Source organism: Seriola dumerili, unplaced genomic scaffold (genome assembly GCF_002260705.1).
Source record: "Seriola dumerili isolate Sdu_G_001 unplaced genomic scaffold, Sdu_1.0 BDQW01000089.1, whole genome shotgun sequence".
NCBI lineage: Eukaryota > Metazoa > Chordata > Actinopteri > Carangiformes > Carangidae > Seriola > Seriola dumerili.
This window is the reverse complement of record NW_019174344.1, coordinates 619,737-647,587: the sequence shown is the minus strand read 5'-3', so window position 1 is coordinate 647,587 and position 27,851 is coordinate 619,737. Positions and strand designations below refer to the sequence as shown.

At 40.6% G+C, this 27,851-nt stretch overlaps 3 protein-coding genes across 3 annotated transcripts in view; all 3 read left to right on the top strand.

Annotated features, from left to right (window-relative positions):
* The window catches only part of thumpd3 (THUMP domain containing 3), a 19,189-nt gene extending 12,760 nt beyond the window's left edge, over positions 1-6,429 (top strand). The window contains exons 6-10 of the mRNA XM_022745670.1: positions 38-107; positions 1,984-2,099; positions 2,210-2,314; positions 2,434-2,557; positions 5,890-6,429. Of these exons, the coding sequence (XP_022601391.1) occupies positions 38-107; positions 1,984-2,099; positions 2,210-2,314; positions 2,434-2,557; positions 5,890-6,081 (607 nt within the window). The 3' untranslated portion in view covers positions 6,082-6,429. The remainder of the gene's footprint in view (positions 1-37; positions 108-1,983; positions 2,100-2,209; positions 2,315-2,433; positions 2,558-5,889) is intronic.
* Positions 6,430-7,461: 1,032 nt separating this feature from the next.
* ptgis (prostaglandin I2 synthase) lies at positions 7,462-14,793 on the top strand. Its single transcript, XM_022745677.1, has 10 exons — positions 7,462-7,548; positions 8,346-8,469; positions 9,271-9,446; positions 9,982-10,125; positions 10,713-10,840; positions 11,526-11,707; positions 13,117-13,270; positions 13,624-13,805; positions 14,221-14,372; positions 14,501-14,793. The coding sequence occupies exons 1-10, from the start codon at positions 7,481-7,483 to the stop codon at positions 14,649-14,651; spliced, it is 1,461 nt and encodes a 486-aa protein (XP_022601398.1). The 5' UTR covers positions 7,462-7,480; the 3' UTR covers positions 14,652-14,793.
* Positions 14,794-17,116: 2,323 nt separating this feature from the next.
* The window catches only part of LOC111222113 (potassium voltage-gated channel subfamily B member 1-like), a 35,422-nt gene continuing 24,687 nt past the window's right edge, over positions 17,117-27,851 (top strand). Inside the window, exon 1 of the mRNA XM_022745687.1 lies at positions 17,117-17,752. Within this exon, the coding sequence (XP_022601408.1) occupies positions 17,198-17,752 (555 nt within the window). The 5' untranslated portion in view covers positions 17,117-17,197. The remainder of the gene's footprint in view (positions 17,753-27,851) is intronic.

The window sequence follows — 27,851 nt, the reverse complement described above, 5'->3', positions numbered from 1 at the left end:
ATTGGTGCTATATTCATACTCTATTGTCTGTTGACAGGCTGTGCAAACCTCAGGCATCTGATATAATTCTTGATCCAATGTGTGGGACTGGAGCTATACCACTGGAGGTGAGACATTATTTAGGATCCTAACTCTGACCCTGACTGAATAATATACTTGCAAGTTTTTGTTTAGACAATGAAAAAGCACATTGTAAAGGGTACACACAGTGTGTGCATTAAGCCCTCTCTCATGGCATCATTTGTTCACAGTCTAAACTGTGTGTGGTCTTAATACTTCTCAAAATCTACTCATCATTACACTGCACTAATATGTCCAACTGCCCAGATCTACAAACAATTGGAGTTGTATATGTATCCACACTTTCATACTTGAATCTACACACTGCAGAGTTTTAATGTCAAAAGATTAGCAAGTACTAATGAACATATTAAAAAAAAAAAAAAGGAAGAAGAAAACATATGCTTAATCACACTCATCTCTTTGATGTCTGTAATCTGGCATGTTTAGTTTTGAGCAAACTAAACGCTATCAGAAAATAAACACATTTTCTGATTCAACAAGTCGTTTGATTAAGTGGTTTATCATCCTTTTGCCAAAGCTCTGATGCATTTTCATCATGGCAATCATATTCTCCAACCCTTTCCCTGATTGCTACATTGAGCAAATGAACCTAAATACTCAAATGACAAAACATCCTCAGACATGACTTGCTGAATGTTTTGAGGTAGCAAAGTTATTCAGCGATGTTGTTGAGGTCACCGGAGGAGGGTTTGAATAATCACAAAACACAGGCTGCTAATTATGTAATTTTTTTTTTTCTCTCCAGGGGGCCATTGAATTCAACAGTTCGTACTACGTTGCCGGTGACAACAATGACATGGCAAGTTAACGGCACAGTCAATAATATATGTCACATCCAGAAAAGGAGGGCAGACAAGGGCAGGGCATGTTCAGTATTTAGTTTTTAAGAGAGCAAAGAGTTAGAGCAGCACTCATTTAAACATTTTCATGGCTGCTACAATGAGTTGGTTTCAGCACAGGTAAAGAACACGTTGAGGCTTGTTAGGAGAGGAATAGCAGAACTGGTGGATACTAGATGTTGACATGAATAAAATGAGTTAATATGCTTATAAAACATTTTGTATTGGTGCTATATTCATACTCTATTGTCTGTTGACAGGCTGTGCAAACCTCAGGCATCTGATATAATTCTTGATCCAATGTGTGGGACTGGAGCTATACCACTGGAGGTGAGACATTATTTAGGATCCTAACTCTGACCCTGACTGAATAATATACTTGCAAGTTTTGTTTAGACAATGAAAAAGCACATTGTAAAGGGTACACACAGTGTGTGCATTAAAGCCCTCTCTCATGGCATCATTTGTTCACAGTCTAAACTGTGTTGTGGTCTTAATACTTCTCAAAATCTACTCATCATTACACTGCACTAATATGTCCAACTGCCACAGATCTACAAACAATTGGATCAAGTTTCATGATGATCCACACTTCATACTTGAACTACACACTGCAGAGTTTAATGTCAAAAGATTAGCAAGTACTAATGAACATATTAAAAAAAAAAAAAAGGAAAGAAAGAAAACATATGCTTAATCACACTCATCTCTTTGATGTCTGTAATCTGGCATGTTTAGTTTTGAGCAAACTAAACGCTATCAGAAAATAAACACATTTTCTGATTCAACAAGTCGTTTGATTAAGTGGTTTATTCATCCTTTTGCCAAGCTCTGATGCATTTTCATCCATGCGCAATCATATTCTCCACCCTTTCCCTGATTGCTACATTGAGCAAATGAACCTAAATACTCAAATGACAAAACATCCTCAGACATGACTTGCTGAATGTTTTGAGGTAGCAAAGTTATTCAGCGATGTTGTTGAGGTCACCGGAGGAGGGCTTTGAATAATCACAAAACACAGGCTGCTAATTATGTAATTTTTTTTTTTTCTCTCCAGGGGGCCATTGAATTCAACAGTTCGTACTACGTTGCCGGTGACAACAATGACATGGCAGTTAACCGCACAGTCAATAATATATGTCACATCCAGAAAAGGAGGGCAGACAAGGGCAGGTGAGAGTGAGCAGCTTTACATCTCATAAGGAGGTCGTTTCATATACAACTTTGTGTAGCCGATGATCATCATGATGTTTTATGATCTTTTTTTGGATCCTTTCAAACAGTGTGTCTGGATTGCCCATTGACACAGTGCAATGGGATCTGTGCAATTTACCCATAAGGACCAGCTCTGTTGACATTATCATCACTGACATGCCCTTCGGGAAGAGGTACAATAACAGTGGTTTACAGTATAGATACTGAGAAGAGTAGATATTTATAAAGGCTGCAGTATAACAGTGAAATGAACACTGACAATTAAGTAAAATTTTCCTTTGTTTTCTTCAAGAATGGGCTCCAGGAAGAAGAACTGGGACCTCTACCCCTCTTGTCTGAGAGAAATGGCCCGTGTGTGCAGACCAGGCTCAGGAAAAGCTGTCCTGTTGACACAGGACAAGAAATGCTTTTCCAAGGTAACCTATTGCTCTCACAGATAACAGGAATTACAGCAACGATATTCATTTTTTTTCCTAGGAAAAGAATATGCAAACTGGGAGTGCAGGTCTAGTCCTGCCAGTGTCTTCCTGACAATGATTCATTCTAGCAGTTGTTCATTTATTCCAAATGTTTATCCAGATGTAAACTTGTTGGAAGCCTTTGGACACAGCAGACGATCTATGAGGGATACATCTATTCAGTCACCCACAGAACAGAACAAAACTCACGCCAATAAACAAAAATGACCAATGATGATAAAACCATAAAGCTTTCTTAGACAACACAGAGATGTGTAAGTAGGTGCAACCATAAACATACTGGCAACACAATGACGACAGTGCTGAAACAGAAAAAAAGCAGACACGTGTTCCTTGTACAGTAGGACAATGTTTAAGTACAATGTTGTGTACAACGCCCTTTTATAATCAATAGTTTGAGCTTGGATGGAGGTGTGTCAAGATTAAGTACCATGCTATGTGTACAAATATACAACTTGTTGCCATGGATGGTACTAGAAATAATGCCTTTAAATTAGTGACCACGGCACTAAGGGATAGATACCGCAGTGGAAATGGTATTACCAAATCTCTACCTGTGGACACATTTTTACCTTTGCAGGGTATATGCCGTCATATCGCCCAACCCTACTACACACATGTAAAGTTTCGTTACTGTATCTTTCAGGTTGTGATTCTATTGTGGTGAGGAAATCTGTCCACATACATGTAAACACCTGCCAAAGTACTCAAAACCAGCTTTGTGGTCATTACCACTACAGTAGGTGTCTCCAGGACCACATATTAATGATGACACAGACACACAAGATAAGAACAACATTAACCTTGCTGTCGCGAATGGTAATAATTTTCTTGTAGTCACAAAATTTCAGGGACACGGCTGCTCACAATCTTAGCCGATGAGACAGTAGTAGCCAAAATCAGTCACAGGCCACATTCCAAAGTAAAGGGAAAAAAAGCCATATTCCTCAGTCATGCCTTGAACTGGACCTTAACGTCCTTCACATTTTGTTATGTTGCAGCCTTAAGCTAAATTATTTTTTCCCTCATCAATCTACACTCAAAAAGCAAAAACAGAATTTTAGAAATCTTTGCAAATTTATTAAAGAGGAAAACCTGAAATATCAAATTGACATAAGTGCTCGGACCCTTTGCTGTGAAAGATCAAATTTAGCTCCGGTACCTCCCATTTCTCTTGCTCATCTTTGAGATGTTTTTACATTACATGTTGTTCATACATTCCACCTGTGGTCAGTTCAATTGATTGGACATGATTTGGAAAGACACACACCTGTCTATATAGGTCTTACAGCTGACAATAGTTCCCAAGAGCACAATGAGCTCCATAATTATTAAATGAAGTTTCGAACAAGCAACTGAGCAATCAAGGGAGAAGGGCCTTGGTAAGAGAGGTGACAAAGACCATGTTGAGCACTCCTGTGTGGAGATGAGAGAAACCTCCAGAAGGACAACCATCACTGCAGCACTCCACTGAAGATGAGGTTGTTGCCTGGTGGGGTGTTCCTGCACGGGAAGACTGGTCAGGGTTGAGGGAAAGCTGAATGGAGCGATGTACAGAGATATCCGTAATGAAAACCTGGTCCAGAGCTCAGGACCTCACACAGGCACAAAGGTTCACCTTCCAACAGGACAATGACCCTAAACACCCACGAAGACAGTGTTGGATTAGCTTAGGGACAACTCTGTGAATGTCCTTTAGTGACCCAGCCAGATCCCTGACTTCACGCCAAGGGAACCTGACCAAGCTTGAGAGGATTTGCAAAGAAGAATGGCAGAAAATCCCCAAATCCAGGTGTGCAAAGATTGCCATGTCATACCAGGGAAGACTGGAGGCTGGAATCGCTGCCAAAAGTCCTTCAACTAAGTACTGAGGAAAGGGTCTGAACACGTATGTCAGCGTGATACTGATTCAGTATTGACTTTTTAATACATTTGCAAGAATTACTGAAATTCTGTTTGCGCTCTGTCATTATGGGGTATAGAGTGTAGATTGATGAGGGAAAAATGAATTTAATTTCATGGTTAATTCAGCATAAGGCTGCAACCTAAAATGTGAAAAAGTGTAGGCATCTGAACCCTCTGAATGCGCTCTATATGTGACACTGGATGAAAAAATGACAAAATCATAGTGTATTTGTACACTTTAACTCACCAAGCACTGAATTAGGGAACACCATATTAATAGATTGAGCCTCGCTTTGCTCTCAAAACAGCCTCAGATCTTCGTGACATAGATTCAACAAGATGTTGGAACCTTTTCGTCCGTGTTGACGTGGCTGCGTCACATCATTTCTGCAGATTTGTCAGCTGCACATTCATGCTGCCAACCTCCTGTTCTACTACATCTCAAAGGTGTTCTAATGGATTCGGATCTGGTGATTGGGGAGGCCACTGAGGTTCACTAAACTCATTCTCATGTTCATGAAACCAGTTTGAGACGACTTTTGCTTTGTGACGTGGTGCATTATGCTGGGAGTAACCTTTAGAAGAAGGTAAACGGTGGCCATACATGAACATTCCCCACACCATTACACCACCGCCTGTACTGTTGACACAGGGCAGGTTGGGTTCAGGGATTCATGCTGTTTACACCTTAATTCTGACCCAACCATCTGTATGCCTCGGAAGACATTCAGATTCATTAGACCAGGCTACGTTTTTCCAGTCTTCACCAGTTTTGGTGAGCCTGTGGTTAAGGTTCTGTGTATTGTGCATTCTGAGTCACATTTTGTCCACAAGAAAAGTCGTGCTCTTTCACAGCTGTGTACTTTTTTTTGATTTTCCTCATGCTTTAGGAAAGAATGCTATTCTCAACATGACTTGTGAACAAGAACAGTTTTCCACCTCAGAATGGGGTCATGGGTCCCAAAATGCCTCAGTCAGTGACATGGTTTACTATTGACCTTTGTGACGTTTTGTGACTCAACTTATGAGTGTCAAAGCCAGTGTTGATGGCTTTATTTACTACTACAATCCTTCAGCTATCATCATTTGTGAATGTCAGTGTTTTGTGTTTATGCAGCTCTCCATTAAGTTTAAACAACTTAATGTGGTTCTTCTGCTTAAGAGCTTGCGTGCGGAATCAATTTATCCTGAAATCATCCCTAAATAGTCTCACCACCGTTTGAGTGATGCGGGTACAACTCAACTCAGACTACATCATGGAAAAAGACTTCTAATGCTGTATTTGTCTAAGCATAGATCCTGCCTCACACAAAACAAATGTGTCATTTGTTAGTTTGTCCTCACAAGATTTATGTTGTCTCCAGGCTATCTCCAGGATGGGAGGACTGTGGAGGAAGCAGCACACTGTTTGGGTCAATGTCGGGGGTTTACATGCAGGAGTCTACCTCCTCAAGCGCACCGGGGACGTGTTTGGCCAAACTCCTGAGGATGTCTATGAATCACGAGGAACAGTTAATACACAGGAGAATGAGAAGGATGACAAGGAGCTCTCTTAATTCACCTCCTGCATTTAAATTCTGAATTCATATTTGAGGCTATGTATGATCGTCATTATTTATTGTATTTTTGAAGATTTAAGTTCTTCTTAATTCAGGTTTTCTGCTCAACCGTGCCAAGCAGTTTTAATGTCTACTTTTTGTATTTCTCATTTGGTTTAATGTGATAAATGGCGAACTGGAAGAAAGAAGCTATTTTCATGTTCAGCTGCAGTTCAATGGTTCTCACACTGTTTTCACTGAGGTTCATTTGTCATGCTGCTGTTCAGAAACCTCTTAAATCTGCTGTGTCCACTTCACAGGAACTGAACATAGGCATTTGTTCTAATCAATAAAGGTTCAAACTCAGTTTAATGTAAATATTCATTCATCTGTTTGAAGGTGACACATTTACAACATAGACACTAACCCTACATGGAACAGGAAGTTGGACCTGAAAAATGTTTTCATATATTTGAGCAGCTGAAAATGAAAGAAGGGGAAGATCGTGTGTGTGTGTGTGTGTGTGTGTGTGTGTGTGTGTGTGTGTGTGTGTGTGTGTGTGTGTGTGTGTGTGTGTGTGTGTGTGTGTCTGTCTGTCTGTCTGTTCTGTCTGTCTGTCTGTCTGTCTGTCTGTCTGTCTGTCTGTCTGTCTGTCTGTCTGTCTGTCTGTCTGTGCGCGCGCGCGCTTGCATATACTTCTGATCTCACACAACAGGTAGTGAAGTTAATATCAGCTGATATTAAGTCACATATCTGGTTGTTTTTCAGTGACTCAGAGTAAATTACAAAAATATATTTTGTTGTACGTGAACACGAAGTATACTTCCTCTGGCCTCTGGCTTAACCCGCCTAGAACCAGACACCCAAGGGACCTTCCAAACAGGAAAAATCTAGATGTTTACCAGCAAGTGCCACAACTAATTACAAGAAGTCTACAGGAACAAATAGCCTGCCCAGCAGTATCAAATTTAAGGACTTTGATAAGAATGACTACAGGTAACAAATTGCAGAATACTGCTATTTTTTAAACTATAGTTTTTAATAATTTACAAAGTCGGCTAAAGTGCGGATATTTCTCTGACATCTGAAGCGGTTCTTAAGAATAGAACAAAAATATTTTCCTCTTCGTCACGACTCATTTAGTTCATTGTTTAGTATAAATAGTATAAATTCGCTAGAATAAAATAGACGCTGAAAATCCTGCCAAACGGGAATATAGTTTTATTTTTCGATTACTTTATTTCCTTTCCTGATTTTTTTTTTTTTTTGAACGACGTGACTGAGAGCAGACATCGAGCTCGATTACTTGAAGGGGGGTGTGACGCCTACGTCATTGTGGCTGAGGAAATCCAATAAATGCCATGTGAGAGCTGAGGGGATTCCAGTGTCTCTTGAGAACGGAACGTAAACACACGAAATGATCTGGACCATTTGTCTGCTTGTCCAAGCTGCGCTGCTGTATTTCATCCTCACACACAGATCGAGGTAAGTTACTGCTCCATTCACCTGTGTCGTGTTCACACTCACTGTCAATACTATAGACTTAGCTCTGAGCAAAGCCAGGTTGTTCTCTTAACCACTGAAACTGGTTTGTTCTTGTCTTTTACTTCTCTTTAACGCCTGTTTGTCTTTTTGCTGTCAGTATTTTTCATGATGGCAATTTTTATTCATGGCTGATTTAAAAGCCATTTGACGCACATTCAGCTGAGTTTATCACTAATAACAATAATAATAATGATAATAATAACAACAAAATAGTGGTGGTAGTGAAAGGACTCAGCTGAAGTTTGTTTGTTTATTGTGTTTCTGTTCTAATTACAAGGAATGTGGTTAAACTGCTACAGTGTTAAATAAGTCTCCCTGTATGGAAACTGCTTTCTGTTTTCTTTTGAGGCGATTAAAGGACAAAATCAGTGATTTTTCTGTGATGTAATGACACATTGTTCAATTAATCCCTGTTATTGTTAAGATCACCTACACCTTTAGAAGTATAATCACATGATAAAGGGCTAGTCAAACAAACAAAGACTGCACAGTGAGTACGCTGATAGCAGCTGGAAGACTAAATACTAATGTGGCAGACAAGCAAGAAGATGCATGTGAATCACTTTGTTGTTAACTGTTCAGGACTGAATGTTTAGTAGTGTTCCTACCTTTAATGCTGTCATGTCAACAAGTGCCAAGCAAACAGATCAGCCTCTTCAAGTAGCAAAACGCCATTTTAATTATTTGATCATATATAAAATCGGTTTCTTTTTATTTGTTTTTTTTTTTTCCTTTAGATCCAAGAGTGAGCCGCCTCTAGACAAAGGACTTATCCCGTGGTTAGGCCATGCACTTGAGTTTGGAAAAGATGCTTCCAAGTTCTTGAGTCGAATGAAGCTGAAACATGGCGACATTTTCACAGTGAGCAGAAAAAGTCAACAATAATGATTTATTCACGACAAAGCAATCTCGCTTCTGTAGATATTTAAATGATTTAAATTTTGTCTAAGCACTTTAACTAGTATGTTCCATATTAGCTTAAAAATTCAGTCTGTACACATTTACAATACCATAAAAAACAGGCAAACTGCCTCAGCTGAGGAAGGTCATATGATTTCTATCAAAAGCTCTAGACCAAGGTAGAGAATGAACCTTGGGGCGAGATTGTTTTGTGAACTGCTGCTTCAAAAATCAAGATTGTATTTTATTTTTATTTTCATCATGCAATGCAACTTTACAATAGATGATACTGAATGCTCGTTTTGGTTGCTGGGACACATGATGAAAGAGAAGTCGTGTTTGCTTTGTGTGACTTACCTCTCCAAATCTAGAATAAGAATATGATAATATTCATGTAACAACATGTTGTGGATCCCATCATGCAACATACATTTGGATCAGGATACACTGATTTTCAGTTATCCTGAAACAAAATACAAAGTTTCACATTTTTTGAGGGGTGCCAACATGTCATTTTCCAAGACATTTGATCTTGAATTTTGTGTTCATTCAGAAGATTGAAGGAATATTACAATATCCTTCAGAAATGTAATAAAGTGTGGTGAATTTATGTTGTATTATGTTGTGTGATATAGTGTAATGTATGTTTAGTGGTTATTTCTACAAATCAGTTAACAACTCATAAACGCATGCAAAAAGAATTTACTCAGCTTTTGCATTTCAGTGCATTATATCTGATACAGTCACACTGATGCTCTCCAGGTACGTGCTGCTGGACGTTATGTGACGGTGCTGCTGGATCCACACTCGTACGATGAAGCCATCCAGGACTCCGATTGCCTGGACTTCACACGCTATGCACAGGTGCTCATGGAGAGGATCTTCAACCTGCGGCTCCCACATCACCAGCCGCATAAAGCAAAAGCCATGATGACAAAGTATGTCCTCAAAGTACTTTATACTAACTGAAAGCTTCTCCTGTATGTTTTCATTTTCATTTCATGTAAGCTCACGTGGAACATTCTTCCCATTTTCAGAAATCTATTCTTAGAGCTATCTGTTTTGTTGTTGCTCAGTTGTTGCGTGGACATTATTTATTTTGTGGAACTGAAAGAAAGTGGTCGCCTGTCTAATCATCAGTAAATATTTCCGGCTCTCAGATTAGACATCAAGGAGAGGAAGGGAAAACTACACACTCATTACAGTCAGAAGTTTAGAAAGATTGACACACTTTCCTCCTCAGGTTGCATCAGAGTTATGAGTGTGCAGTCTATGCGTTGTAGTCTGTCACCCAGAATTTTGCTGGATGTTAAAATGATGTTTCTCAGGGACAGCAGATTGGGCAACTAAGTCAGATGGTGAGCTTTAATAATATGTATTACTGAATAATTACACTGTTCACAAAACCAAAAATCAGTGTGAAGTCACTTAACCTCTTCTTCCTGTGTCCCCTCTGACCTTTTGTGTCCCCAGGCACTTCATGGGAATGAATTTGGATGCCCTCAACAGCACAGTGAGCAGACACCTGCAGGCCTTGCTGAAAGCTGAGATGCCTCAGAACCGGAAAGACTGGAAAAAGGAGGGACTGTTTGACTTCTCTTACAGTTTACTCTTTAAGTATGAAAGAGCTCCTTCCTCCCACACACACACACACACACACACACACACACACACACACACACACAACTATGTCAAAAGAGGCATGTGTTCATGTATGTCAAAAGCCTTCAGCTAAACAGTTTACACACCAGTCAATCCTGAGGTCTTCTGTTTGTAAACATGGCAAGAAAAATGTAGGATGACATTTTCAGAGCAGCCTTTCACACAAGTTCAGTGTAATCTTTCCGGTTGAGCATGAGGCTCATTTTGGCAGAGCGGATGTAAATGCAATATGTCACTGTTTCTCAAGCTAAGAGGTATCACCAATGGAAAAAAAAGCAGATAAGTTATGTGGAATCTGAAACATTATATGAGAGTAATGTTTACTGTGACATGTTGACATTCACCATGACGAGAGACGCCATGTTGCGCAGTTCAGTGGAAAATACCAGTTGAAAAGGCATCGCTCGTGTTTGATGTGTGCTTTCAAAGGCAAAGAGTGTGTGAGCTGGTTATATCTTTCCATCAAGACAGGGAGGGTTGCCATCTGTCATACAAAAAGTCCTGCACATTCCCACACTTTGTGTCTCTCCTTCTCTCTGCAGGGCGGGGTACCTGACGCTGTTTGGAGGAGAACAGAACAACAACAGCTCGGATCCGTCAAGTGTCTACGAGGAGTACAAGAAGTTTGATGGTCTCTTAACCAAAATGGCAAGGGGCACACTAAAGCCAGGTAAGAACAGAAAAAACACCTCCCAGCTAATACATAACTTCCCGTAACTTTTGAAATTTCTGATCAGCTTATCAGAAGCTGAATTCAAAGACGCTGCACTTGTCTGAAAGCACCATTCTCTGTCTAAACACACCAGTCATTGATGAAGTCGCCTCCATCAAGCGTAGATCATCAGCATTACAAACCATGAGTCAGAAAAGGTGCTTCAATTGTCCTCACTGTTTACATTTGTCACTGTGCCTCAACTAATGTGAGCTGACATCATTACATCATGGATTTGTTTTGTGGTTGCCATGTTGACATTCACTTACTCAGTTGCTTACATAGCGTCTCAAAGTGTGTTGTGCTTTTGAGGACTTTTACGATTCACCGTCATCACCATCATCACCAACTTGTGCTGGTAGCTCCCTTCACTATCACAAAATGCACCTGATTTCCCCAGGCCTTGTTTGTGTGTCATCGTTTGTAACTAAATCTTTGTGGAAATCGGCCAATTACAATATTATTGCGCACCGCCTACAGATGTGCCTGTCGCACCTGAAATATTGTTCCACTCCCCTCTCGTAGACACAATCATATCTGCTTACATATCATTTCATTCATCGACATTCACATTGAGCAAAACTATTTATGATTTGCCTGTGACTCACTCACTCACTTAGTGATGTTTGTTTGTGTGTGACAGAGGAGAAGAGGACAGCCCACAGTGTTCAACAGAGACTGTGGGAGCTTTTGGCTCCAGCCGGTCTGACTGAGGACTCGGGGTCGAGCCCTTGGCTTCATGGCTACAGGCGTCTCCTGCAGGAGGAGGGGGCCGATGAGGACACGCAGAGGAAGGCCATACTTATGCAACTGTGGGCCACGCAGGTGAGTTACACTTCAGAAGAAAGGCATTCTGTCTGTACAAAGCAAGAATTTCTGGTGATCACATCTAGAGATAAGGTAACTTGCCCGATGACTCAGATGAACCTGATGCCCCGATGTCTCTGTCCCACATGAATTCAAAGAGACCAAGATAAGGACATACAGTAGCGATGCGGTGCTCTTGTTTGCCACATGAGTGCGCTGTACACCTCCGCTAGTACTTAGTCTGCGTCATGGTCTGTGTCTGTGGGCGAACCATGGAGGAGATTCAGGATAAGAAAATATAAAATTGTACAGTAATTGAGGGCAGTGTCAGTGGTGGGGCAACTTTTTATTGGTGTTGAACTTCAAATTGTCCAAACAAAATCCTTTAATCCTTGGTTTGATGTAGGTTTAAAGGTTCGGTTGTGCAGCAGTTTGAACATCTACCTGCATCTCTTCCCATCTCAGAAAAATCAGTTGATAATTTTACATTTACAAGACAAAAAGCAGGTTATTGGCTCTATTAGTTTGTCTTGAATGGGACTGGAGTTGGTCTTACTCATCATCAAAGACATTAATCAGAAGTTTACTTCAACATTTGCTTTACCCTGTAGGCTGATTACTCATCCTTTTTTTGCACTTGTCACTGAAGGTTCTTTCCATTTGATTACGAATTTTGAGTCATAACTTTTAGTTATCTCTTCGTCACATTTTCAATATCCTTAAAACTTATAGTCATGCAATAGTTTAATCACAGTCAATATTGTTCTGTGTCTACATGAGGCCTTTGATACATCTGCCTGTCTAAATCTGGTTAATGTCATGTGAGGCATCTTCTGATAGATACACAAGTTCTATCATCAGCAGTGTTTATGTTCAATAAAGTAATCATTCATTACACTTTGTAGTGTATTATGCAGTTGCTTAACAGGCAATTTCAAGGTAATTTATTCACTATGTTATGGTTCCATAGTGTTCAATATTTTATGTTTCTACTGGCAGACAGTACTGTGGTTGGCCATAAAATTGAATAGCTTCAATGTCCTGCCCTTGGATTCAGGCAGATGGCAGGGGACCTCAGGTTTCCACTGGCTTTCCTTTTTAAGTAAACCATTATCACGCTGTGCTTTGCCAGAAGTGAGACTATCCAGAGCATGGCTCTCCTCACCCAAACACATGAAAGGAATCTGTTCTTTTTAATCTCGCCAGCACCTAACATTCATTAGGCTTTTTGATTTAATTGAACTGAACTTTAATTAGAATTTGTGCTTCGTTGCATCTCCAACAAAAGATAGACACGAATAGTATGAATGTAATGTGATGTTCTTATTTGCTGTTACCAAATAACCACCTGTGCTGTCACTATGCAACACCGGAGTGTGAGAGCCAACCTTATCATTGCGCTTATGTGAGTCTTTGTTTGTTTCCAGGGTAATGTTGGTCCTGCTACATTTTGGCTGTTGGGCTACTTGTTGACAAACCCTGAAGCTCTGATGGCGGTGAAGAGGGAGTTCAGCCAGATCTCACAGATGGAGACCTCAGAGACTCCTCTCACGGACAGACTTATGAACACCCCTGTGTTTGGTGAGGGCTTGATCCCAGCTTGTGTAAACAGAGGAACATTTATTGGTTGTTTGTATTGTTAGCAAAATGAAACCTGGAATAACAGACAGTGTTATTATTATTATTCAGTATGTAAATGCATAAAATCACAAATTAGTGCAAGAGGCCTTGAAGAGAGAGAGCTGGGCCAATCAAAAGCATCAATATTTTACAAAATAAATCAAAAGATTAGCTATTGATGAATCCAAATTAGACCCATTGTGCTGTAACTAAACATCATTAAAGTGTCAAAGTACATAAAAATTTGTATCAAATATTTGTGAACAAAAATATTGCTGCTCGTTTACAGTTAATACATTGTTTCTCCCTCTCAGGTAGTGCTTTGGAAGAGGCATTGAGACTCACTGCTGCCCCCTTCATCACCAGAGAGGTGGTGAAGGAAAAGACCCTCCACATGGCTGATGGCCAAGAGTACCTGCTAAGAAAAGGAGACAGGATGTGTTTGTTCCCCTTCATCAGCCCTCAAATGGACCCTGAGATTTACCACGAGCCACAGGTTTGTTGTAGCGTCTTGTTAAAGTAATAGCCATCGCGTTTCCAACCTCTCCACTCCATCAAAACCTTCCTGTGCTGCCAGCAGGAATAGTAGTAATTGTCTTAGGGACTAGTTGGAGGCAGACTTAAGTGCAATTAGCATGTGTGGTTGTTTATATAAGGTGGAATCAACGCCTACAAATCTGACCCTGTATTACCCAGTGAGAGGTCAAACCCAGAGCTGCCGACAACTGAGGGATTAGCCATGTATGAGAACAGAAACACAGCTAATAGGCGTGGGAAGGACATTGCAAGTTTGCTTTAAATGAAATCTGTCCACCAGAAATTAGACAAACAAATATATGTAATGTGTCATCTCTCATTGCTTGCATCTAATGTCTGCTTCCAAAAAAAAAAAAAATGTGTTTCCTTTCCAGAAGTACAAGTACGATCGCTTCCTGAATGAGGATGGATCAGTGAAGAAGGATTTTTATAAAGGAGGGAGGCGGCTGAAATATTACACCATGCCATGGGGCGCAGGGACCAATGGCTGTGTGGGAAAGCAGTTTGCCATCAATACCATCAGACAGTGAGTGTCCTAGAGTTAGTGCACCATGTAACTTTACTGTTGGTTAAGATCTCAAAATGTTCCACGGTGGCGGAGTTTTGTATGTTTTGCTGTTCTAATTTTGGGTTTCATCTGTGTTTACTCTTCAGGTTTGTTTACATGGTGTTGACTAACTACGATTTGGAGCTGTGTGACCCAAATGCTCAGATGCCGGAGGTAAATGCCAGTCGTTATGGATTTGGGATGCTACAACCAGAGGGGGACTTGCTTGTCCGATATAAATCGAGGAATACACACTAGGTCTTTAAAGACAAACAAAACACACATCTTTTATGTACATTTCAACACATGCACATTGTTGTTAATATTCCCTTTGTACTTTTATATACTATATTTATATCAAACAGTATATAATTATTTTTGTTATTTATCAATAAATGTAAATAAGACATTGTGTATAATCTTGTGTTGTCACATTTTTTTGGGTGTATTTTGGTACAATGATTGGTCCATTAAAGCCACATGTTTGCTCAGCACCGTACATTATTATTCTGTGAGGAAAACTGAAATAATAAGACATTGAATACTTTTTCTTTTTTTCTTTTTTCTGAACTATAAAAAGTTAAGCACTCGAGCACGGTTCTGTATGTTAAATAGAGAGCGTGAGCATAATGAGGGGACTGCCTGTACTGTAAACAGAGCCAGCCACACATCTGTCACACTGACACACGCCTGCTGTTTGCAGAGTGAAGCTGAATGGAAAGTTTAGATTTATCTGTCGTTTGGAAAGCAGCTCATCACTTACCAGCAGGAGCAGATTCACCATAGACCACAGATTGTAAGGTATTATGCAGGTTTTTTGATGGAACAACACACAACTAATTTCTACTCAAATTTTTAGCATTTCTGTCCATTCAAATCATGTATAAGCCATGAATGGTGTTCTGATTAAAAGAGACATATCAAAGTTATGGCACAGTCATGGACAGAGTTAGGCCTCAGTGAATTTGGCTTTGGTTTAATTGAGTCTCTTAAACGTTGAGTCCTGTGGTGTGGATTAATGAACCTGAGTGTGTCATGGAACCAAGGTTGTCTCTGCCAAGTCTGAATTATAGGCAGACTCTTACACAGACTTCCTTAAGATCAGATATTGTGTTTCACTATCACTATTTCCTAGTTTGGTATTCACAGGCTGCCATCCAGGGCAGTGGGTTGACTATGTAGTGCATCTTCATACTTTCTTTAATCCCCCTTTCCTCTTGAGACATATGGTGTGTTTAGATAGATAGATAGATAGATAGATAGATAGATAGATACTTTATTTATCCCCTAGGGGAAATTCATGACTTAGTGGCCTTACTTCAAATTTGATCTAAAGTAATACTCCTAACATTGATGCATAGTAAGCCTTTAGTAACTATGTAAACACGATTGTAGTTCGATGAGTTCTGGCCAAGGATGTGAACTCCTCATTGTTCACATACCACTGCTGCACCGAGCATAAATTCAGTGTGGACGAAGTGAGCTGTGGCTCGCTGGCTCTGTGAGGGTTAAACTCACACAGTCTGCGCCGCTGGAGGAGCCTCGGTGAAATCAGCCCCTGCAGGATCCCGTTCACAGTCACAGGCGCCGGCCAGCACGCACACTCACACTGAGAGCAGGTGGAAGAGAGGCAATCGACACTATTCCCGGCTGCTCTCCAGAGTTTACTTGTTGAATCGCCCCCAGGAGGAGGGGTGGACAGGGCAGACTGGACATGGGGATATCTGTGTAAAACAGTTCTATTTTCCCCCAACATGTCGGTAGGTAGCTCAGGATGCCTCCATCAGCTCCCCACAGAGCACTGGAGACCTGGAGGGACCTAACAAGTTTAAACGTGTTCACTCTCTTGAAATGTTGCGGAGGACCGTCCATGAGGTGAATCGGGATTCACGGGAGTTGCGTATGTATCATATTTCTTTATTCTTTGAATCTATTTTTAGCTTCATTTTTATAAGCAACATGGCTTTGTAACCTTCTTGGTTTCACTTGTTACTGTCCTGTCAGTATTTGGCGTATCTGGACACCATCGCACTATTTACTACTGTCAAGTGATGTAGTTATATTTAAATACACATCCCCAAAATACACTTGTGTTGCATGACTCACTCATGCGCAAAATAATGTAGTTATTATGGCATGTTTGCTTCAGCTAAAATTAACTTTATACATTATTGTAATTGTTCCTCTTTTGAAAATAAATTGTGATCATGTAAACGTGGACAAATAACACCATGAAGTTGTGAGACTGCTCTACAGACTGCTTTCAGGCGGTGGTGACATAATATGTTGTGGGCTCTTAATCAAAGTTGATAATCGGTGTTAGTATTAGTCCAGATTAATATCCCTCTGAAGAACAGTTCTGACACACATTCGCCTTTGGATCGATCTCTGTCCCACGCGAGAAACGAGACGTTTCAGCACCAGAGTCCGCGGACAGCGACAGACACCGGTGGGTCTGTGGAGTGACAGACAGGCGCTTCAGCACCGGGACAGCGCTCACAAGTGGAGTCCAGTTTATCATTGGCCAGGCTCTCTCACCCTTGTCAGCAAGAAAAGCGGCTGTGCGTCTTAAAGCTGATTAAAATATCTATTTGCTTCTCTGATGAGTGGATAAACCACCTGACATTGCTGCTGTAGGACACCGGCCTCGGCTGCTCCAACAGCGTCTAAATAATTTCTCTTTTCTTTTTGTTCCAGCCACAGGAAAGGTGGAGGGACCCTGATGCGGTCTTCGACAGGACCATGTCTTCTTAATCTGCCACGCTCTTCCAGTCTTTCCAAGTGACCGAGTGACTTGAGTGAAGATGATCAAAACGGGCTCTCGGCCGGCCACCACGCTGCCACCGGATACGATGGACATCATCCGTAGCAAGACCCACTCCCGTCGAGTGAGACTCAACGTCGGGGGCCTTCTCCACGAAGTCCTGTGGAGGACACTGGACAGGCTGCCCCGCACAAGACTGGGGAAACTGAGAGACTGCAACACCCACGACTCTATCATGGAGATATGCGACGACTACAGCTTGGATAACAACGAGTACTTTTTCGACAGACACCCAGGCGCCTTCACCTCCATCCTGAACTTCTACCGCACCGGAAAGTTGCACATGATGGAGGAGATGTGCGCCCTGTCTTTCAGTCAAGAGCTGGACTTCTGGGGCATCGATGAGATCTACCTGGAGTCCTGCTGCCAGGCCAGGTATCACCAGAAAAAGGAGCAGATGAATGAGGAGCTGAAAAGAGAGGCCGAGAACATGAGGGAGAGGGAAGGAGAGGTGTTTACAACCACATGCTGCTCCGAAAAGAGGAAGAAACTCTGGGACCTCCTGGAGAAGCCAAGCTCATCATTTGCTGCCAAGGTAATGTCAACCTCAGCATTTCCCCACTGCCACACTGCCTGGGCAGATCAAGTGAAAGCAGTAGGTAATCTGAGAGAGGGCAGCACTGGCATACAGCCAACAGGCCTGTATTACCCAAGTTTTAAATAATGATTCCTCTATCTAGACGTGCAAAGAAGGTTGCTGAGTATGAGGTTCTAATGAATGCGGTTTAAATTTAGAAAATAATTAGAGATGAAAACAAAAAAGAACAACAAAAAAAAGACAGCATGAGAAATTCAGTTTAACACCCAGAGGCTGGCATACATCTTTCTTTGAGACCAGCTTGATCTGATGTCTGACTTTCTTTGTACCTGAACCAGTGCTTTTAATCTGTCACTTCAGCACCTGGAGTACAGGGGGTGGGGAGGGTGGGGTGGGTGGGGTGGGTAAGGACAGATAGATAGAGAGATGTTGTTGTACCCAGAGGTGAATGTCAAAGCTGTCTGCAAAGTTTTGCTTATTCATCAGTGTGTACTGAAAAGTATAAGTTTGGAAATTAATTTTGTTACTCCACTTGAGTCAATAATCTCAACTAGGTGCGCCTCCCTGAGACAAAAAGATTTCGGTGCTGCATTTCTGGGGAGTCAGAACCTTTTTTGTTGTTGTTGTTGTTGTTGTTATTGTTTTTTAGATGAATACATGACAGCCTTCATTGTCTCCCTTTATTGGTTTCAGTCAGATACTTGTTCCCATAACAGCATAGTCTGCATGTAATTCTCCTGGGGTAATTATTGAATGTTTGTTTTTCATTGACAACACCAGAGATGATGAAAGGGGTGACATTGTTAAGGAGTTTAATACATGTCAGGATTGCAAGAAACCTTCCTGCACAATAGGTATATTTTTAGACTGTCTAATACCCACCACCACCCTGCACACCTTTTCAACAGTCACCCCCCCATCTTGGCTTCATTAGCCACCCCTGCCTCATTTCCAGTGCAGTATTCAATCATCCAGCTCATTAACAGGCTCATAGCTCACACTCCAGGAACCAGACTACTGCACTTTGCTGGATCAATGGATGTAGTCATGTTAACAGCATTCTTAAGTGAGCTAACATTACAAAAGATGTGACTGGGTCAATATTCAATTACAATGTTAAATAACTACCAAACTGCATTTTACCAACACAACAACTGTTTGGGGAGTCTGCACATTAAGAGACATTGACCTTTCAGTCACTCTACATTTACCAGGGAAAGAGAAAAAGAAAAGTTCAATAAATTATGTCAAGGTATGATTTTTTTTTTCAGATGTGTCATGGTTGTATCACAATTCAAAATGTCTGAAGATGTCACATTTCTGTGAACACATGACTTCTTGCTAATTATTCCAGAAAGAAAAGGTACCATGGTCAATTCACTGTTCAAAGAAATGTCAAACACCTCCCTGGGTTCCTTCATAATTTATTCAATTCATCAATTCAAGGTAGCTTACTTTGAATTACTGGAGCTCTTAATTATTTTTCTTAAATATTCAATCACACTGGCTCAAAGACTTGCTCCATTTCATCTCAGCACCACTGGGTTTTCTCTTTAGCTTTTTGAAACCATTAACCACAGACAATTCTTGCATCATCTAATGCTAAATTTAGATCTAAATCTAGATCTAAATCATCTAACTTTGGTATTCACGTTGACTGGCAGACCTTCTGGCAGCAGAGGAACCAAATTAGATTAACAAGAAAGCAAAGGTTGGCTTTTACCCATTCTTAATATCAAACAGTATAAAGCTGCTTCCACCTATCTCCAGGAAAATAACTGTAGTTGACACTATTAATATTCATTTTATGTCTGTTCAGCAACAATTTTGAAGATTCTGATACATCTTGTAAACCAGCACCGGAGCTTTCCTTCATCTGTCTCCTTAAATGAGCCGTGAATATACTTTTTGAGTGTTCACTGATACAGAGTTCTTCTCCAACTTTACGAGGTACACCTAGCTAAAATATGATCGTATAAGGTGCCCTGCAATAATTACTATCCTCACAGAACTTACCAAATTCAGGTTTTGTTGAGGTTGTGTTGAGAGGTATTGATTCAACTCCCTGGTTATTTTGGAGGCTGTAATTCGAGGTGGCTTTATGCTAATCAGAAAATAACATCAGCCAATCCCCTTTTAAAATAATAACAAAGTGATTTAACAAAAACAACTGCTATCTACGCCCTGAACTACCAAAGACCAATTTTAATATTGTTCATTATAGTTTTTTATTTGATAAGCAGCCAATGGTGTTAAATTAACCTCCTTTAAAATTTATAAAGGGGTTGCTCATGGGTATGTAATGTATGTCTTCTGTTATTGCCAGTGTATATCAATTACATAATTTTCCATTACAGGCTCATTTTTATGCAGATGACAGTATATTGTTTACACCAGAAATTAGCAGACAACAACATGCTCTTGTTGTTCTTCATTCATTTTTCACAAATCCTTTGTTTTAAATTTGAATGAGACTAAATGTGTTGTGATTGCACAAACACATACAGCTGTTATACTTCTTCTTGCTATCCAGAGAAATAACAGTGAGGAAATTTAAAAACTTATAAAAACTTGAGTGTGGCCAGGCAGAAGTTTTCTCTTTTAAAACCAGCTGAGAGATTAGTTCAGAGTTTAACATTTAAAAGTTTTTTTTCTTTAAAAATAAGTAAATCATTATACAATTGACTGGTATATATTTGATTTGATGAAAATAGGTTGTACTCTTATATTGCTCAATTCTACCCTAAAATGACTTTATACAGAGTCAGAATCAATGTTCATGAATGTGAGAGACATTACAGTGATGAAGATTGGCCTGTTTATCAGGAAGGGAAACGTACATTTTCTCTGAAAACTTTCACAATAACCCCTAACTATTTAATTGCTTTTAAAAGCAATTGAACAAAAGATATGAGGCCTACCTATGTAAATACTGGACATAGAAAAACCACTTTGCAGTATTGTGCAACTTATGGATGGAACTAATTACACAGGCTTTGAAAGAAGATTATTATATTAGTGCTAATTTATTTGATAATCCTTCTGATTGTTCCTGGATGATAACACTGTAATCACTGTTTCATTCATCTTCATCTTCCATTCTCAAGTTTCCTAAAAAAAAAAAACAGAATAGCTTTTAGCAAGACGACCTGAGCGAATCCATTTTTGAATCTGAATATTTACTTAGCTCTGCTGTTGTTCACCGAGCTCACAGGACTATGAATTATTAAATAAAGGTCAGGACCAAAGGCATGACCAAGTATGAAAAGCTTCCTTATGTAACAATATTTACATTGCAAATTCATAATAAGCTCATTACGTGGTCCATAGTATAATCATTAATGAACAATCAGCTCTCTTTTGCGTTATTTTTGCAATATTTTGTGAATTTATTGCACGTCATTTTCGAAAACATCTTAACAATCACCATTTCCACTTTATGAAGTGCCCCTAGATGCTTTACATTCATTACTGTATGTTTTAGCATTAGTTCGTGTCTTTCCTCCACTGTGGTTGTCATTTAACATGAATGATGATTTTTTTTTCTACAGTCCAACAGGAAAATAGCACAATTTATGACCTTCTCTCATGGTCATTGTAGCATGGAGGCTCTTGTTCCCACCTACCACACAATAGCTGTAACAGGCTGCACAGTGTGTACAGAAAAGGGGCCCAGGAATGTTGGAATGAAAGACAGTGGAGTTAATTGGGCGGTTGTTTGACAAATAGGGCCTTTTAAAAACGGTTTACTTCTCCATATGAGCCAGAGAAAACTAAAAATGTCAAATTGAGGTTAAATGGCAGCCGTTAAATACAGTCTTGTTTCTGGAGCTTAATTGAAGAGTTGCATCTGTGAAATGGCTTGTTCCCAAACACATATTCTGCCTCATTTATTTTTCAGTGCTGATGAAATTTTAATTGCACATTAATAACGCTTGACTTAATGCCGGAGAGAGAAGGTGCGATCCAGAATATCTATAGCTCCAGACGTCACCTCACCGTGGACCTTCTGGAGTTATAACCTGCCCAAAAATACACAAAGGCACGAGCACTCTCTCTCGGAAAAGCCATTTTTCATGTCAATGCAGCAGTGAAGGACACCATGTGTGCAGCTCTCGATAGTCTGTTTTTCTGCTTGAGGTGTTACTGAATAGTTTTAGATACACTTGAGTTTGTATTTCCACTATGGGTCTGGCAACTAAATAGTTTGGCATAATAATATGGACTCCTGGAAACACAGGAAAAGACTTGCAGGTAATGATTTCATCAATAAAAGATAAGCTCTTGTTGATATGGAACAGTGTGTGCTGAATGCCTCTGTTGGTATTTTTACTGTAGTGTGGCCCAGTAGGAGGAAAGGGAAAGTGGGTTGTGAATGAAACCAGCCCATGTAATGCAGCATGTCTCAGCATGCCTCTGTTGCTCAGTTCTCCCCAAGGTGCGGTTCAGTCTCGGAGGGATCATGGTCGCGTAATAAATCACACTCCCAGGGGTGTGGCATTGGCACGATCATTGTTGTAAACCCCGAAACTCCATTTAAATGAAAACCATTTTTTTGCAGTGAGTTTGCAATGAGCAATTGTGTCTTAAATAAACAGATTAGGTTGTTCCACATGGGAGAGTTCAGCCTGACATTCTTAGCTGGAAAAAGGCGATGTCACTCACTTCTAATGAAATCATTAACATCTAATCAAACATGTTGAACTTTGATTGTTACTGATTTGGTCATGAATATTTAAGTTCCTAGAGAGATAAGTAAGATTTTAATATATGATTCCAGGTGTTTTAAACATGCATGTGCTCTAGTTTCAATGAAAGTCAACTTCACTAAAGTGCTGCAGTATAATGTGTCAACTCTCATAGTTTTAGGTCGTGTTTTAAGAGATGAATGTAACAAATACACCTATAGTTTACTTTACATACCTCAGATAGTCAAGGTATCCAGAATCTAGATTCAATTAGCATTTTTTTTGTTGAATCAGTATGAATTTGTTAGACTTAAATGAATAATAGAATATATATTTTATTTAGTTTCTTGTCTTTTGTTTCAACATTGCAGGGATTAAACACAGACAATTGCACACACACAATTCTGAATGGGTATAAAATTCCTGTTGCAAAGTCAACTACAAAGTTTATGAATATACAGTAGATATTCATTTTTTTGTGACTTAACAGTAAGTCGATTGTTAAGTTCATGTTAAGTTTCACAGCATCTAAAAAATAATGTTGACTCATAAGGCTTTCACGTAATACACTTTTCTTGACACTTCAGCACTCTGGGATGCGAATTCCTGTCTCTCCTAAAAGCCCTCCAGTGCTTTCTCTACCCACTGAAGCTTTGGTCTAGAACAGGATACTGAGCTATAAAAACTGACACTTAGTTCTTTTGCCTTGGCAGAGGCTGTTTGAACTAATTGCACGGAAACTTCTCTCAGTGAGCCAGAGACAGCCATGACGAGAGGCAGTTAACTGCACTTCTTACCACACATTAGATATGCCCGATTGACTTCACTGTAAGCACTTTGCTTTGTTGTTTGATAAGTCTGAGATCACTGTGCACCCCGGCTGTAGCTCTGTGTGGAGCGATCCACTGTGTTCTGTTACCGTGCTACACGTTCACCCCACATGGCCTGGGAGACTACTTTTTGTAAGAATGGGAGGAAATCGATGGCAAAGACATTAAGATGTAAGCAAGCAGGGCTGAGTGAGGACTCACTCTGATCAGCCATTAGACTGGGACTAAGACGTGTGACTTCTCACGGACCGCTGCCTGCTGATAGCCCTGCATGAGGGAGTGCAGTCTCTCATGCTAACCCCCAGCAGTGTGTCACAGGGGGAGCAGTGGGACCAGAGGAGATGTGGCAGCGCAGTCACTATGATTTTCTGGTCTCTGTTGTTATTTTCAGCTGTGGCTCAGAGTAATAGAGCATGTCTCTGTCTCCCCTCCCCTTCCTACCTTTCTCTTACTGCCTTTGTTTGTGTGTATGCATGCCCTTAACAGTGCCTGGGACTGTCCAACAGTGTATTTTATGAGTTGTTTTCAAGGGTTGTTGCTGGGTGACAGCAACTCTTCCATTGTGCTGAGGTGAGCTCTGAGTAGCCATAAATCAATGGTGCACACACTTTCCCAGCTGCCAGGCTGATTGCAGCCCCATGTATTGCCAAGTGAGCTTACACAGAGTCACATGGACTGTTCGGCAGATTGACAGAGGGAACCAGAGTCTCTCTCTTTCCCCTCCTTGCTCTTTTATCATATCATCTGCCTGTATCTGTTGCCCTCTACTCCATCCTCTCATTATTCTTATACAAGTAGCCTAATCAGCACGTAAGCACTCATTATTGTATGAATTCTAATTAAAGATAGAAAGAATTCTATAAATATGTTTGTTTTATTCATCTAGTTCTAGATAATGGCTATCCTCATATAATATAACACCCCTTGAAAATTCCTTTTTCTAGCTTTTTATAGTCAGCTCTCAGACCGACTGCACTCAGACTGCTAAGTGGACCCAAAAGTAATATTCAAGTGGACGTTTTCAGAAAAAAGCAGTAGTTTGACAATTTATAACTTTTATAACTCCACAAAAATCATCCATATTCTTTAGGCATACAGAACATATTCTTTTTTTCACTTTCCAGTCTGTGGACACTTCAGAGACAGCCACAGATATAAAGGTTGGCACACTGAACAGCTTTGGCTGGAACAGCAAAGTGCTGTTCCTGTTTTGTTTTCCTCTTAGCTCATGGTATCTGTCTTTACCTCCATGTTTCACCTTTTTTTTCTGCCATACTTGAAAGAAATTGCCATTGTCCAAAGGCAACCACACGGACTCTGATGAAGCCCTCCTCTAAACTGTGAGAGACATTAGCATTATTGATTTAAAATATGCCTTTGATGCTCTTTGATCAGAGTGCAGAAGCATGTGAATGAAAATTCACCTTAGGAAGTAGCACTTCCATCAGAGTGGCTGGTAATCGATAGAGGAAAATCTGCCCATCTGTGAACTGCAGACGTGAGGATTAAATTGTTTGTGTAGAGGTCAGAGTGTGTTCCATATGCATCTTACTGGCTAAGCCTTAATGATTTCTCGGAGACTTCAAAGACTCGTGTTGCAATTAGAGGGTCCACGTTGCAATGGAGCTGCAGTTTCCTGTACATTTGTGCTGGACCTTCATACTTCATGCTTTGTTAAGCTCCTACTGAAAACGACATTACTGCTCTCTGTACTGAGGTTTTAAAGGAATGCACTGATGGATAGGAGCTGAAGTTTTACCCAAGCATGTCTCTTACATTTCCTCCAATATTACCAATAAAGACTGTTTGAAAGAGCAGGATTTAGTTCCCGTGGTCTATAAATGACTTCCTTCATTGATGGAGGGGCTGTGTTACCTGCATGGACAGACTACACAGTTTGCCTGCCAGCTACTGATCTATTTTACACACATATGTTTTCGCCCACAGCTTCACTGTTGTGGTTCACTGTCACTGCTCGAGCAGCTGTTTTCAGTTACAAAGCTCTGATAAACGCACAGTACTCCAGCAGCTCAGCACCGACTGCCAGATAAACAACATTAAGAGACTAGCGGGTGAACAAAGTGGAGCATTTAGCAGCTAAAGAGCCAGATATTTCCCTCAGTACTTGGTGGAGGAGAGTGAATATTTACTTCCGTTCATCAGGTTCAACAGAAACTCGACTCCAAACAAATGCTAATGTTGCTCTGTATCTGCTGGAAGTGTAAACAGGCAACTTTACTGACAAACTCATATCAACTTATAAACTGTGAGTCCGATATTTTCCACTGCCCTCAGGTGGACAAAAAAATCAATGAATGCAGGTTTAAGGTTTTGCTTGGAAACACATTCATGTAAGAAGAACTCAGGGATTTCGGACTAGTGGATTTAGTCTCAGAATGTGATCCACAAAGCGTTTGCACAGATTTGACTGTGCATTTGCCAAATACTGTGATTTAAACAGGTGGAAATAACAAATCACAAATAATCAGTATATCGATCCATTGTAGCAGAGTAAAGATGTCTCCTTTCTACTATTTCCAGTTTGGAGCAAATGGCTTTGGGATGAGGCAACTGTAGCCCTCTGAACCCTCCATTGCCCTGCAGTTTCCATGGAGAGAGGTGATCTGGTACGCTACATTACCTTATCGCACCAGCCAGCTGGGGCAATACGGCATATTACACATGCGCACGCAGACACACACAGATTCCCACGGCACAGTATCTCTGTTTGACAGACCTACAAAAGCCCATGCTTTATTTTTCGTACAAAGCCTTATCTGATTTTCCTTATACTCCTCACACATTTGTGGAACTGGGTTTTGTGCCTGTAGAGGACATTGACATTTAAAAAGGTCAGAGGTCGATCGCGAAGGGACAGAGACATGACTACTTTGCTGCAGAACTTCATTCATTATTCAGACAGGCCTGTCAGAGAGCGGAGAGAACATCACTCACACGATGTGGAGTGGTGTGGGGCCGAGTGGTCGCCCGCAGACAAAAGCAGAAGTTTCCAGAGAGTCAGACATTACAACCCAAAGCCATTGTGCACTAAAACTGCTTCTTAAGCCACAGTTGCACACCACCCCAAGGTTTTCACCACTCACTCTGCAGGCTGAGACTGAAAAGGTCATTTTCCAGCCACCCGTGCAGGAATGGCAGGCATGACTGAATAATGCAATGAAATTCTGTAGTCAGTCCAATACATTCTCTGACAGCAGATATATTTTTTCTGCGGAGCCTCAATCTGTGTAATCCATCTCTGAGCTTTCACAGATTCGTCTTCACGTGACACTGCTCTCCGCCGTTGCTCCCTCGACTTCTTGCCCAAACTCAAGTGCTACAACGTGCCTCACCCTGCTTGTCATCAATCGGTGACAGCACAACAAAAAGATGGCTCGTGCATTTTTAACCAGCTGCTTTCGTCAAAGCGTGCCTCATCCGGGCGCACTTAGCCGTCAAGCAAATGGTAAAGAAACACTATGTAATGACACTGTAACTGAGGAAGTTCTGAGCTCTGGCCTTTTGTTTGACTTCAGTTCAAAAGGCTCAGCTGATTTCACTAGACGTTATACTTGCATCTACTTCTAGTCTTTGCTCCTTAACCATGATATCCCCTGGTCTTTTAAGATGGCTGAAGGGGAAAGTTCAGTTGTATTTAGAGATAGCTGTGTATGGCAGACATGCTATAGTTTGTAATGCAAGCTTTTCTGAGGCAAGTTCCTCTCAAGAACAATGCTGCTCTCTTGCACAAAATTGTCTCCAGAGAGCTGTTTCTGGATGACTGAGCATGGTTTATTCTATTCTATCTATTATTAAAAGAAAATGCAACAAAATATACTGTAATTACTACCTGACTGTTATAGTGTAATGATGAGCAGAGTGCATGTTCTCAATAATGGCGATCTCCCATTGGCTTCCCGTTTGAGATGGGGCTGGTCACATGATACACAGGGGTAGATAAGGTTCAGCACATAAATTCAAAATCAGCCTGTCTCTTCCTTTTAGGATCATTATCTTATGTTCTGTGTCTGCATCGATTCCAAGGGGTGTTTTGTTCAAAGAAGGTGTTCTGGAGTTGAAATGATGTTGTTTTTACAACAATACAGACAAAGTGTTTATTCAACTACACACCCAGCAGTGTGAGGCAGCCTGTAGAGATTCAAACCACAATAAACACAAAGTTCCCAACGTTTCCCTTCATTTAAAATTGCAGTCGCGCTATTTGAAGTCCCTCATCTCCGTAAAGGCAGGTGTAAATCCACGTGTGTGCTGCTGCTCACAGCGGCTGCCAGACTGAGGAACAGTAATTACTTGAATTTGATACAGAACCCAACACCTGAAAGCTCCACGGACAAACAGTCAACAACAGGGCTCAATTAACACCGGATCACCTCCAGTCTCTCACTGTGGAGCATCACGTCTGCCATGCTAGACAGGCCGAATTGAACAAAGCTTCGGGTTACAGTTGCGCTGAGCATATCACCTGACGATACAGTAAACAAAACAGACATTTTATTTTCCAGTGTGGTTATCTACCTGTGACAAATGCAGCTTCTAAATGAACTGATATACACGAGA

Bases quoted from the DNA above. Each gene is read 5' to 3' on its own strand.
- ptgis (XM_022745677.1), top strand. From the start codon at position 7,481: ATGATCTGGACCATTTGTCTGCTTGTCCAAGCTGCGCTGCTGTATTTC. The intron at 7,549-8,345 runs GTAAGTTACTGC...TTTTTCCTTTAG, and splicing joins ATCCTCACACACAGATCGAG to ATCCAAGAGTGAGCCGCCTC. The intron at 13,806-14,220 runs GTTTGTTGTAGC...TTTCCTTTCCAG, and splicing joins AGATTTACCACGAGCCACAG to AAGTACAAGTACGATCGCTT.